Source organism: Paramacrobiotus metropolitanus, unplaced genomic scaffold (assembly GCF_019649055.1).
Source record: "Paramacrobiotus metropolitanus isolate TYO unplaced genomic scaffold, Prichtersi_v1.0 Parri_scaffold0000001, whole genome shotgun sequence".
Lineage (NCBI taxonomy): Eukaryota > Metazoa > Tardigrada > Eutardigrada > Parachela > Macrobiotidae > Paramacrobiotus > Paramacrobiotus metropolitanus.
This window is the reverse complement of record NW_026570221.1, coordinates 3,236,142-3,249,455: the sequence shown is the minus strand read 5'-3', so window position 1 is coordinate 3,249,455 and position 13,314 is coordinate 3,236,142. Positions and strand designations below refer to the sequence as shown.

General features: G+C 42.4%; 1 protein-coding gene across 1 annotated transcript; it reads right to left on the bottom strand.

Annotated features, from left to right (window-relative positions):
• Positions 1–10,637: 10,637 nt before the first annotated feature.
• Positions 10,638–12,455, bottom strand: LOC129581299 (uncharacterized). The gene is made up of 4 exons (XM_055472288.1): positions 12,147–12,455; positions 11,774–11,911; positions 11,349–11,658; positions 10,638–11,122 (listed from the first exon to the last, which is right to left on the bottom strand). The coding sequence occupies exons 1-4, from the start codon at positions 12,297–12,299 to the stop codon at positions 10,743–10,745; spliced, it is 981 nt and encodes a 326-aa protein (XP_055328263.1). The 5' UTR covers positions 12,300–12,455; the 3' UTR covers positions 10,638–10,742.
• Positions 12,456–13,314: the final 859 nt, after the last annotated feature.

Sequence of the window (13,314 nt, the reverse complement as noted above, 5' to 3'; positions counted from 1 at the left end):
GTTGGATGCTTAAAGCGAATAGCACTGGATCCACAACAGGTTGCTTCAGCATTAGTATGTCTGCGGCCAACGGGTCAATGGCGATTCATGCGTTCTCTGGCCGGCCGAAATAAGTTAAATTCCATGCTACGAGCACAGGCAACCAACAGATAACTGTCGAAACGGTCAGAAGCGTGTACATAACGAATGGACGCACACCCTTCTTGGATTTCGTAGAAGAATTTTGCCGGCGCGCCTGTTGTAAAACAAAATTTTTGCACCGAGCCAGTGATCTTCGATTTTTTCATATAATTCATTTTAAAATAAACTTATTTTCAGTGGAAAAAAATGATTTCGTACCTAAGTTCTAGTACATTTGAAATCTGAAGAAGATCGGTCTATAATGAAACTTTAGTGTTTCTGTTGATATCTACATGTTTGGAATCGTATTGTACCTACACCGTTTCTACCATATATTGTGCGCACAAGCGATTCCATATCAGTGTAGTGAGTGTACCTATGCATTTATAATTATTATAGTACTGTATGCTACAGAGCAATGGAAACAAGTGACAAATCGCGAATCTGAACGTTTCCGCGCGTGAGCGTGAGTTTGGTGATGTATACCGGCAAACTTCCGTTAATTAATTAGCGAGGGGCTTTATGACGAGTCCCTTCGTCTTTAGCTAAACAACTGTTACAGCCATATCAAGTACGCAGCCGTCTTGATGTTACGAGTGACCCGTTCAGGCCATTAGAGCTCGTTAAGTCGTTACAAGTAGTTTTATGCTCTTAATTTCTGAGAGTTACTTAATAGACTGCTTTCGGGAAGAGCTGCACCCTACCTTTTGATTTTGATGTGCTGCATCGGGGACGTGTTGAGTTGCGCTTTTGTGCATTACGAGTGCGATACCACGGCTGCTGCTCGACTGGTTTTGAGGCCACGCTCTCAGCTCTAAATTTATTGTTACCCTGAGATTGCGTTTCCTTTTTTGGTGGCGCATATACAGTACCAACAAGATCGGATAGAGCACAATAATGCAAATCACAGGCACGTTGATAGCAAGCATCTGCAGGGACTACGCATAATAAAGTAATGGCACCCTCATAGTTGCCCTTCCGCACGCTTTCGCTTCCGGTGCGTAAACGAACATGTCCAAAAGGATTAGCGGGAGGTTGACGACGTGTACGCAAACCACGGCCATCAAGCAACATGCCCAAGCGATCATTTTCGTATGAATACGACCATAAGACATGGGAAATCCCAGCGCCCATAAACGGTTTCCAGCAATAACGAAATGCAGTTGCATGGGAAGACTCTGCATAACCGATCCGATCCAATCTGAGAAGAAACAGTAAAGCAGACTTCCCACAGATTCAGGCAATAAAGTAACGGGAGGCACGTTGTTATCCACAATTACGGCGACATTCAGGATGATATTGGAGAAAAACAGGGAAATGATGTAAACTGAAAAGGGCGTCCGCAGTTCAGACAATATCAGGAGCATCAAGGTTATAGAGGCGTTGAAAATTATGCCCAGGGACGTCAAGACGTTGGTGGTCAGTTGCATCGAATCACTGGGAGTTTCAGTAAGAGAGACGTTTGAGTCGATAGTTTGGTTCACCATTTTCAAATGATTCAAACAAAAACTAGAGACAATTCAGCTTTATTGTCGAGTTCGACTGGAACCGGCTCCAAATGATCCGATACGACTAATCTAATATTTTTGTGTATCTTTGAGGCAAACACTTTGATCGGTTTGGTGTACAAACAGCAAGTTCAGTAGTCCCGTCATGTTTTTAAGTGAGTGACGTCCATCCTGTAACCCGGTCTCTTTAAACCTCACAGAGAATACGACTGTAAGATGAAATAGGTTGCGCTGTTTGCACTCGAGAGAGTTATTCTAAATATTCGTAATTGATATCGCCCTTGCAATCCGATCCGTAAACGCGGCAGTTACGGTGAATGAAATAGAGGAAACAAAGAACAATAAAATTTCATCGCTCGTGGCGAACAAAATACAACTATAAAAAGTCTTGTGGTGGTAGGAACGGAAATGAAGAAAATCACTGCAAATGTGCCATCGTTTGAATGCACTGTTTAAATAGCTGTTTCTGGGTTAACGCTTCGGATTGAAAGTGCGTTATTGGTTCCAATAACAAAAACGCCATTTCTAGGCTATAATGCTAGCCGCATAACGCTGATAACGCGTCCCAAGGGGAACCGCTAATACTAACAACGCGCTGCCAGTCGCGTGTGGATGCGTGGATGCGCATGACCGGCGCGTGCACCTGTTGTTCATGCTATTGCATAACTAACTTTCATTTGTCATGGGAAGTGTATCGATAGTCTTGGGTGGTATGTTGGAAAGTGTGATAACGGAAAAGAATGTCCTTGGAAATGTTGTGAACTGAATGCATTGGCATGTGGCTAGACGGTCTCATTTTGTGGTAGTGTGCTTCTGGCGGAAATGATGGAATCATTCTGACTTTACGATCTGTGCAGAATACAGCTTACGGTATTAAACGACCAAACATCGTTGTTACGGGATAACGTAAAGGTCATAGATGTAGCCGTGTAAAGATACGGGTAACAATAAAAAGAAAGCCCGAATCTGTGTAATTTTTGGAACAGTTATCTTTAGTTAGGTCAGAGTAGAGATCTACAGATCGTTGTCCTGTAGGTGACGAAAGTAATTATCACGCCGAGCTCGTATACGATGAACTGTCGCATTCGAAATAATTAGAGATCAGTTTCATATTAGAGATGACCGGTTGGTAAAAAGGGCGGCCAAAAAGCCAAAGTGAGCATCGAAGCTTGAATAGCTTGTTCAGTATTTTGATGGGCTTTCAAGCTGTGCAGGTTGGCTTGCGATGCAGGTTCGTCATTGCAACTATGATTTAACAGCTTATGATTTACAGGGTCGAGAAAATACTCGTCCTTTCCTTCTCGTCTGTGTCGAAATATGGCTTACCGGAAACTACTTTCGACGCTTCAAAGGTTATCTGTCCGTAAAACAGAGAGTGACGGGACTACCAGCGGAACATTGGCGCACATGTATAAGACGAAAAGTGGCATGTAACACACATAAGACAATAAACATACATTACAGTACATTATTACGCTTGTTACTGTTCATTCATGTTTTCATTGGTACCATAAACCCTGTTCGACTCCAGTACGGTAAAATAAAATTAATCAGCAACAGGCCGCACGGGCTAAAAAACGTCTTTCGGAATTACTTAGGTTTACACTGCCGGGTCAGTTTCATCAGTCCACCAGCACAAGCATTCCGAACCGGTTGGATGCTGAATGCGAATAGCACTGGATCCACAACAGGTTGCAGTAGCATTAGCATGTCTGCGGCCAACGGGTCAATGGTGTTCCATGCGCTTCCTGGCCGGCCAAAGTAAGCTAAATTCCACGCTACAAGGCCAGGGAACCAACAGATGATTGTCGAAAGAGTCAGCAGCGTGTACAAGGCGAATGGTCGAATGCGCCCCTTGGATTTCGTAGAGGGATTTCGCTGGCGCGCCTGCAATAAAAAACATCCATGGAAAGCGAATCTTCAAAGTTTTTGCTAACGCTTGTCTGTACCGATAGTACTGAATACTATACTCGAGAAAATGGTGCATCAAAAAGGAATTTCCATTAAGTTTTGCAGACCGCAGCGCATGCAGCTCATCAGCGCTGCCGGCTGCCTCACAGTCCACACGGCAGTGCTTGATATGAAAGTTCGCGCAAAATCGTCGCGTGAAAGTACACTATTATCGGTAATTACGTTCAAATAGTTGGCTGAGAGAAGTGTGCCAGCACAAAGAACTGAATTCGTGTTACATGCGGAAAATTCTCCTTTCGCGTATTCAGAAAAACTTTTTGCATGTTACTTATGGTTTGCTGTAGCCAGAAGATTAGTACACATGGGCACAAAACAATGGACAAAAATGTCAGTGCGCGAATGCGAGCGTTTCTGCACATGCAAGCGAATGTAGTGATGAATACCGGAGCACTTGCGTTAAACAGCGAGGAACATCATGCTGAGTACCTCTTATTTTTCAGCTAAACAACGTTTCCAGTATTTCACCTGTTCATGCCGTTAGAGCTTGTTAAGTCGTTACAAGTCCTGTCAAATTCTGACTGACACTTAATATATCTTATCTCTGGAAAGGTTACCTTCCCTACCTTTTCATGTAGCACATCGGGGACGTGTGAAGTAGCACTTTTTTGGCTTATAAATGCGATATCACGGCTGCTCGACTGGTTCTGAGGCTGAACTCTCAACTCTAGATTCACTTCTTCCCTAATTCTGCGTTTTCTTTTATGGTTGCGCAGATACAGTACGAATACGATCGGATATAACACAATGATGCTCACCACAGGCACGTTAATAGTAAGTATCTGCAGCGTTTGCGCATAGTAACGTAATGGCGCCCTCGTAATTGCCCTCACGCACAATTGCTCTTGTGGTGCGTAGACAAGCGCATCCAAAAGGATTAACGGGAGAGTTACGACGTGTGCGCAACCCACAGCCGCCAAGCAGCATATCCAGGCTATACTTTTCGTGTGTAGACGAGCATAAGACATGGGAAATCCCAGCGCCCATAAGCGGTTTAAAGCAATAACGAAATGCAGTTGCATGGGAAGACTTTGCATAACCGATCCGATCCAATCTGAGAAGAAACAGTAAAGCAGACTCCCCACAGATACAGGCAATAATATAACGTCAGGCAGGATGATCTCCACAATTATGGCAGCATCGAGGATAATGTTGGAAAGAAACAGGAATATCATGTACACCGAAAAGGGCGTCCGCAGTTCAGGCAATATAAAAAACATTATGGTTATAGCAGCGTTGAAAATAATGCCCAGTGCAGTCAGAACGTCGGTTGTCAGTAACATTACATTAGTGGACGGAGCAGCGATGAGAGAGACGTTGGTTTTGCTGTCATTGGAATGATTCAAGAACCACAGTGTATGGTTCTCCATTTTTAAATTATACCAACAAAATCTCCTTTAGAGAGAAAGCAGCTTTACTGCGATGTTCGATTTGAACCGGTTCCACGAAACTGTGCTGCGATTAACCTGATATGTCTCTGTATCTGTGCTCCTTTGATGCGCAAATGCTGTTCCGAGCAAGCAAACACTTGGATGTGCTAACAACGCGTTCAAACAACCGTCATGTTTTTCATTGAGTGACGTGCATCCTGTAATACGGGTACATAACTTGGCTCCTGACAAAAAGGCTGTACTATGAAAACGTTCAGCTCCGTGCGCTTGGAAGCTTTTTTCTAAATGTCGGTTACCGATATCGTCATCGCTATGCGATCTTTTCTTGCGACAGTACAACGATAAAATGATCATAAGACAACAAAGCGCTTTATCCGGTGTGCGAATAATTAAACTGTCAAAAGTATTTCTCTTCGGGTGTTAGGAACGTAACAAGACAAAGATGCAGTCGGCTTCATAATTATACAATTTTAGAAGCTTTATTAGGTCAGCGTTGTTGGTATCCTTCTGTGCCTTTCTGATTTCTAACCATGTTACTAATATGGCCGTAAACTGTAAACTGTAAGAAGGTACAGATACATGTATATATCTACGGATATGTATTTCTTGAAAACTATTCGATTTATCATTAATTTATGCAGGACCACAGCAAGCGCTCAGCATGCAATTACAGGAAAAGTTACAAGCGTATATGTAGTGAAATGGGGCCTTTATACGGTAGATAGAATTTGACGTTACTGGCAACCGGCATGTAGAACGGTAGCAAATAAAACTTAGAAAACAGCCAAGGAAACGATTCGCTTGTTAAATTGAGGGGAAATGCCATGCTGTTCATATCTGTTTAATTCGAAAGGAAAGCACTTACTCAAGGAAAATGTGAAAAGAAAGCAGGTAAAATGTCTAGAACAGTTAGCGGAATATACGGCGCGCATATTGAGTTCCACCAATGAGGCACCACCGGCGATGATGTTGAAGAGAACTAGAAAAATAACGTTCACCGAAAAGGTCGTCCGCAGTTCAGCAAGAATCAAGAACATTAAAATTATAGCGGCATTGGAAATCATACTCAGCCCATTCAGCATATTGGAGAGTAGTACAATTAAGCCACTGGAATTGCGGCATGGAGTGATACATAGTAATGTTACCGGTTTGATATTCGGAAAGGATGGAGAGAAACCCTGTGACGTTCTCCATTTCAAAATTCACCAGACAAGGAGTCCTTTTGATATGAAACAATTAAAAAGGCAACTGCCAGTGTACCAATAGCGTGCGCTCGCCGAAAGTAGAAAGAATTTAAAATGTCTCAAATTTTTAAGCCATTATTGTTTAGATTCTATGCCGCGACTACCAGGAATTTGTTCTAGAGAGCTGCTCTGTAATCAGTTTAAATCTGGAATGCATTCACGCTTGCAGCTTTGATTGGCATGCAGATTCTCATTCTGTAGACTGCAGCCTATGTCTACTCCATGCAAACAGCTTGCTGAATAAACATGTTTAAATTTGCTGTTTTTCTTTCTTGGTGCATAACGTGAATCCTGCAATCCGATAGTCCAGACTCCGCATAGGGCGTTTTTTACTTGTACGCTACTAACGTTACGCAGAACCTCAAGCATGTGGCACTTGCTAAAATAGCTCATCTATCTAGATGTAAACGCAACTCGTAAGCATACAAGACGTAAGTAGTAGCGCAATGCCCGAGAACATCTGCAGCTAACTTACATCCTCTCGCATAACATACTCACGTAAAAATAAACCTAATATTCTGCTGTTCTTCATGGTCTGACTTTTTATTTGTTGAAAGGTCTACCGGCGCTTTTCATTACTTTTGTACGCGGTTCCAATTGGTTTTTGGGGTTTTAGGGTTTATTGCGCTAATGAACATCAGTACGCACAAATGTTTTCAAGGAAAATATTCGCCGAATTGCCGATAGTTAGCGCCACAAAGACGTGGACCACGTGGTACCGTAATTCAATTTAAGAGATATTGGTTAAAAATAACTATTAATTATTGGTTTCACGAATTATGAATTTGCTTTTGCACTGACGTATTGAATTGCTGAATCACTAAAATCCAAGCAGAACGTTGCGCTGGAACATGATATGCATAAACTGGGCGATGGTAATTGTGAATAATATTAGATTCAATACCAAAATATTTGCATAACCAAGCACTGGCAGCGAGCACATAGAGCAGTTATGATTGATTTAAGAATTAAACAAACCAGAAAAAAACGATTTTCTGAGCGTTGGCGAATTATCTTGGGCAGAATCCGCCCCGTGGCGAGCTGCGAGCCTATTTCCGCAATTCTACAGCCTAGCAGTGTGTCCGACCTCGTACAGTCTGGCAATTTCCTTCTCAGCTTTGCATCGATCGCACTGTTCTTTGTCAACAACGGTGACATTGGTACAGTTAGCCAGCTTCTCCATCGCTTTCTTCAAGAAGAATTTCGGCCGCGCGGGCAGCCCGTCCCGGTAGCACGTCAATTCGCCGACCTACAATTTGCTGACCGACCGTTTGCTGACCGACATGTTGCTGACTTACACAACTCGCTGACCGACAACTTGTTGACCGACAATTTGCGTTTCGGCTAAGTTGATGACCGACGTTTTGTTGAAACATTTTTGCTGACCGACAACTTGCTGTCAAGTTCGGGACGTTAGTTTTTGAGTTTTCTTAACTTTTTGCTGTTTATTCTTAGATTTCTTAGTTTTCTTAGGGTTCTTAGGTTTCTTAGGTTTCTTAGGTTTCTTGAGTTTCTCAATTCAGCAATTTGTCGGCAGCAAGTTGTCGGTGTTTACAAAAAGTCGTTCAGCGAAATGTCGTTCAGCGATTTGTCGTTTCAACCAACTGTCGGGTCAACATTTCGTCGGTCAGCAGAAAGTCGCCAGCAAGTTGTCGGTCAGCAGGATAGTCGTCAGCGAGTTGTCGGTGTGCCGCCTGTCCCAGACGATGCGGAGTGGCCCATACCAGTCGCCAATATGGCGCCAATCTTCCTCGCTCCACCATAAACCGAACGGCACATTCTGTTCCCGACGCGTTCCACAGGTGACCTTTTGGACGCAGGAAATCTTATCGATGACCACCATGAGCGGCGCCTCGAAACATGGGTGGATGACCATGCTTGGTTTGCCGTTGTCGCAATACGGTTTAGCTGTCAACAAAAAGGAGAATTTAAAGAAACGTTCCGCTCCGCCGGACCAACAAACTAGTAAAAAGGTAAAAAATAGCCCGGTAATTACAGGTTCTTTTTTACGCTTAATTTAAACATATAAAAGTAAATTACTCGGCTGCGCTTCATTTACGTAATAAATTGTGGAAACTGTTGTTACAAACAGCACAAAGGTTTCTTGAACGGATATACGTTAATACTTGAGATGTGAGGAGTAGGAAGGCTGCTATAAGCGGGGTCGGCCATCATTTCGTAAACCTGTTCAGATTCTTCTAAGCTGTCAATCTTCTCCAACTTGGTCATTTCATTATAAAGCGGGGTACAAGTATTCCAGAAGCGACTCATGGTGAATAGCCGGTACTGGCACAGAGATTCACTGTACATGCTGTAGCAGGCTACGCAACGATTATCCGGCACGCAACGCGGCTCAGGCGGCGGGTGTAAGCTTCTCGTGTACGTCCGTTCGCACTGAATTAAAAGAAAGACCGCAGTTCATGTCTCTATGAAGTTATCTTTAAAATAATGAAATAAATTACAAATCACAAACAAATAAATATTACCAATAAAATTTCCTGTAACATTTCATGAAACTCGACTGCTTTGGTTAAACATACGATCTTCTAATTACTATTTCGGAGCCCTTTCCCATAAATCACTGAAGTGTGTCTTAAAACAACGGCGGGCCAAAGAAAACAGATTAGGTACCCTAACGAGAACTAGGTACTGTACTTACTCAGTGAAATTAAAAAAAAAACGACGAAAGCCATTTACATATTATTGAGTGCTCTCTCAGGGTGGCTTCGCCAAATGCGCAATTCCTCTTATACTTCAACCACGGTACATAACTGGACCACCGTGTAATGAAACTGGTACGTGGCATTAATCGGACCCTCGACTTTAGTGATATTTGCCTCGCTGCAATATCCCGCTGGACACCTCCGTGGATAGACGAAGCACGCTGCCACTTGCACCTGTTGATACATCTCACTCGGAGTGACGGAGGATCCTACACACTGTATAAAAGGGAATGTGGTACAGTTATGTAAGTAAATCAACCGAGAATTTTATGGTCATTTGATATTCACTTACTTCAAACGCGTATTGGAACACCGTGTCATGATTACCATTGATTTCATCCGCAACCGTTTGCCCATTAAGTAACAGTAGGCTGCTGAGAGCGGTAATGATGGCAGCCACACCAGCTGGAAGTTCTGACATGTTTAATAACACTTGCTGTAAAAGATGAAAACAAATCACCGTAATGCGACGTGGCAAGTAAGATAACGGCTTCGTTTTGTGCTGGGCCTTAAATATGTATGGGACAAGGATCACCGTGTCAACTATAATACCGATTCAGCAACGAAATCACAATCAGTATTCCAGTTATTCGACAAGGCGATCACGTAGCACTCACCTGGAACAAGGGGCGCGTTTCAAGTGGCTGAAAATATTTTTATGAATCTCGCTCACATTTTTCCAGACTTGAAGGTGGTTTCGCGGAGGTAGCACTTGAAACAGGCACAAGTTGGCACCAGGCATGAATACAGTTGAAAGTGCCTAATCATGCCCACTTTACATTGCCTGAACGTGCTGAATTCCCGCAATGCCAGGTAGTGTCGGGTCACAGTTTCTTCATAACAGATTTTTTCCGCTCCGTACTTGGCTTTTCTCAATAACCGATTGTTTCTACAAAGTGAGGTCCACTACGAACACAAGTTATGAACAACCGATCACCCACGTACTCGGATACTTTCCCAGCACGAAAACTTCAAAACTAATAGTTTCAAACACTTTTATCCAACGACCGCATATATGTAAAATAAGTGATCTAATCATAAATAATAATCTAGCAAGGAAAATAAAATCTTTTACTAAAATGATGGCTGCAGAGCATTCGTTGTTGGAGCTGGCAACCAGTAACTCATCGTATAAAAAGATTGTGAAACTTGCAGCTGATGTTTTAGACTCAAATGTATATCCGTGAAATGTGTTTGTTTAACCCAGCAACTGATCCTTGTTGAATAGAGTTGCAATCGAAGTACATGTACTGTAGTTCGGTTCCAAGTTTACTGGTACAAGTTTAGATTAGGTTTTCTTCCATTTCAGGGTTTTTATTTTATAATTTTTTATTTAACAATTTTTTTTAATGTTGCTAAATTGAAGTGTAAACTGGATTTTATCAACCAAAGCATATTGCTGCCTTCTGTTTAAACGCAGCAGTGTAATGTGCTAACAACAAACAGAATTTTCCAAGATAATTAATACGGAAGATACTGAGCGGTGTAATACTTTTCAGCCAGACAGAGTTGCGTTAATTTTTTTGCCAACGAAAGGATGCGCACCATGTGAATTTCTCATACAGTGTTAGTAATTCCACAGCTTGACAGCACCATAAATTTTTCTACACAAAAAGCTGTATTCTAACAGTGCGGTTAGTTCTCACAGTATAAAGGTAATTCTCTATAGGTGACCGCGTGTAAACAAAAAGCGTGCTGCATAGAGCCATGATAACTGTTTTAGCGTATAAAAAGCAATTTTCAAGGAACTGGCAGATTCAGTTACATTGCGAGCTGCTGTTGAATCTTTCACCACGCTAACACCACCGTGTATCCGTCACGGTACAGTCTGGCTACTTCCTTTTCGGCTTTACACCGTCCGCACTGATCATTGTCAAAACCGGTGACACTGGTGCAGTTTGTCAGCTTATTGATCGCTTTGTTCAAGACATACTTCGGATGTGCAGGCAGGACGCTCCAGGCGTCGTAGTATTCCCCAGACCAGGAACCGACATTAACCCGAACTGGAGGGGCCCTTAAATTTACCTTAAACGGCTCATTCTCTTCCGGACGGGTTCCACAGGTGACCTTTTGGAGGCAATCCTTCTTGTCGACAACCACCATGAGTGGCGGCACGAAGCAGGGATGGATGACCATGCTCGGTTTACCGTCGTCACAGTATGGCTTACCTGTCAAGGGACATGGAAAATTAAAATAAATTGACTAAAATTGATAGTGGAGCCGACATCTATGCGTATTTTCAGTCTTTTTACTACCGATGACCGATTATCAAAGCGTTCCTTTTTTTATGAACGCATAACCACTTGATATGCTCATTGCTCACTATACGGCGCGAACGGAATACTGCCTTAAATTGCGTAATTATGTTTTTGTGGACTGGAAATGCAGTATTACCTGAGATGTGCGGTTTAGGATTGTGGTCGTAATCGGGTTGCGGGATGTAATCAGGGGGCAGTGTCGTAACTGGAATCGGGATCGTCGTCAGATCTTCACCGAATTCTGGATCAGCATCATCTACGGTCTCGATCGTCTCCATCCTGGTAATTTCATCACGAAGCGTGGTACAATTCGCCCATAAGCGACTCAAAGAGAACGAATCGTACTGGCACATCGCTTCACTGTATGGGGCCATGCAGCCAACGCAATCCCTATCAGGTACGCAGCTCAGACTGCTCGGTCCGCTGACTGTATACCTCGTGCTACACTGAAATAAACAGAGCTGCATTCGAGCATTCGAGCAAAGGTATTGTGGTTTCAGCAGTATATAATCCGCTCGTAAGAAATTTCTGTAAAAGTCGCTTAACCACAACTGAACGTACCTTGTAGTGAAAGTGGTGCTTAACGCTCAATGGATCGCCAGTGTTGATTCGGGCGATGTCCGCGTCGGTGCAGTGTGCATCATTTCGGTTCTTAATCCTATTAAACGCTGCTTCTGCCGGAGTGGAAGAACCCATACACTGAAAGAGATGATGCGGTTAAAGCAAATTATTTATACAAAAAAATGCGAAACTAATCCGCTAGAGACTAGAAACGGTTGGTCATGGTCACTAATTCAAAACAACACAATAATCATCTAATGAAATATTGGTGCAGTTAACTCTAGTGTAAGCAGCCGTATTAATGTTAATGTAAACAAAATGCAGTACTTCGAAGTAAAGCGAATATAGACCCAGGCTTTCGATAGCCACTTACTTCAAAGGCGTATTCAAACGGCGGATTAGGGTCACCAGGTTTGAGAAAGCCCTCTGCCCGGTTATGCAACAAAAGACCGCTTAGCGCGATAGCGACGGTAACTACACCAGTTGGAAATACTGACATTCTTGGATTAAAAATTAGCTTAACCATTAACGACGCTGTGACTTCCCCAACGTAACAAGCTTATTCTAATTGCTGTCAAACTAACTATTATGTTTATACAGATGGTCTCGTTCGTTTTGGTTTGAATATAATGATACCAGACTCAACTTGTCAGACAAAATACCGACTCAGCTCTCATCACAACAATCACCGCCGGAATTCGTGTTGTATTAGAAGTAGACGTGGACTGCATACCTGGAGCAAGGGGTGCGATTTCAGTAATTCTTGAAATATTTGCATAGATCTGCGTCAATTTTCTAGCATTTTGGTAGGTTTCGTGTAATGTGGCACTTGAAATGTGCACACGTTGACATCTGACATGACTACAGGTATCATGCCCACTTCAATTTGCTTTGATCTGGTAAATTCCCGCAATACCAGACGTTTTGAGCCGCAGGCGTTCATAGAAGCAAATCTTTGTTTTATTTTTAATGGTTCGCAGTTCAAATATCTGTTATTAAAATCAAAAAGTTAGTGCATGATTGTACTCGAAGTTATGCAGACATAATTCCGTGTTTTAGACGGATTACCAATAATTTTTCCGCGTGTGGACTGCGAAGCACTTTGATGTGGACAGAAACCATAAACTTTTAAATATCCAGGATAATATTAGCAATTCAAACTGAAAGATATATGAGAATCGTAACTTACATATCTGTGTTTACAGTTTATAACATCCTTGTGTTTTAATCAGAATGCTAGACCAATAGTTCAGTTGACCAGAGTATTAAAGCAAACATGCAGATAAGTTATATTGCACGAGTAGGACCAGATTGCTTCGGCCTTCTCCCTGGAAACTAGACTTCACGCAGAATGCGTCGCGCTCACTGTACATATGTATACAAAGTAGTGATAGTACGTTTTTATATGGAACAGAATCATTTACAATGCAAGCGATAACTATTTATGTTACAGAAACCAAGTATTGTTCCAAACATTTTCTGCTCTACATCAAAATTTTGAATCTTTGTAATCTACCTAAGCGGAGATGTAGTATTCGTGC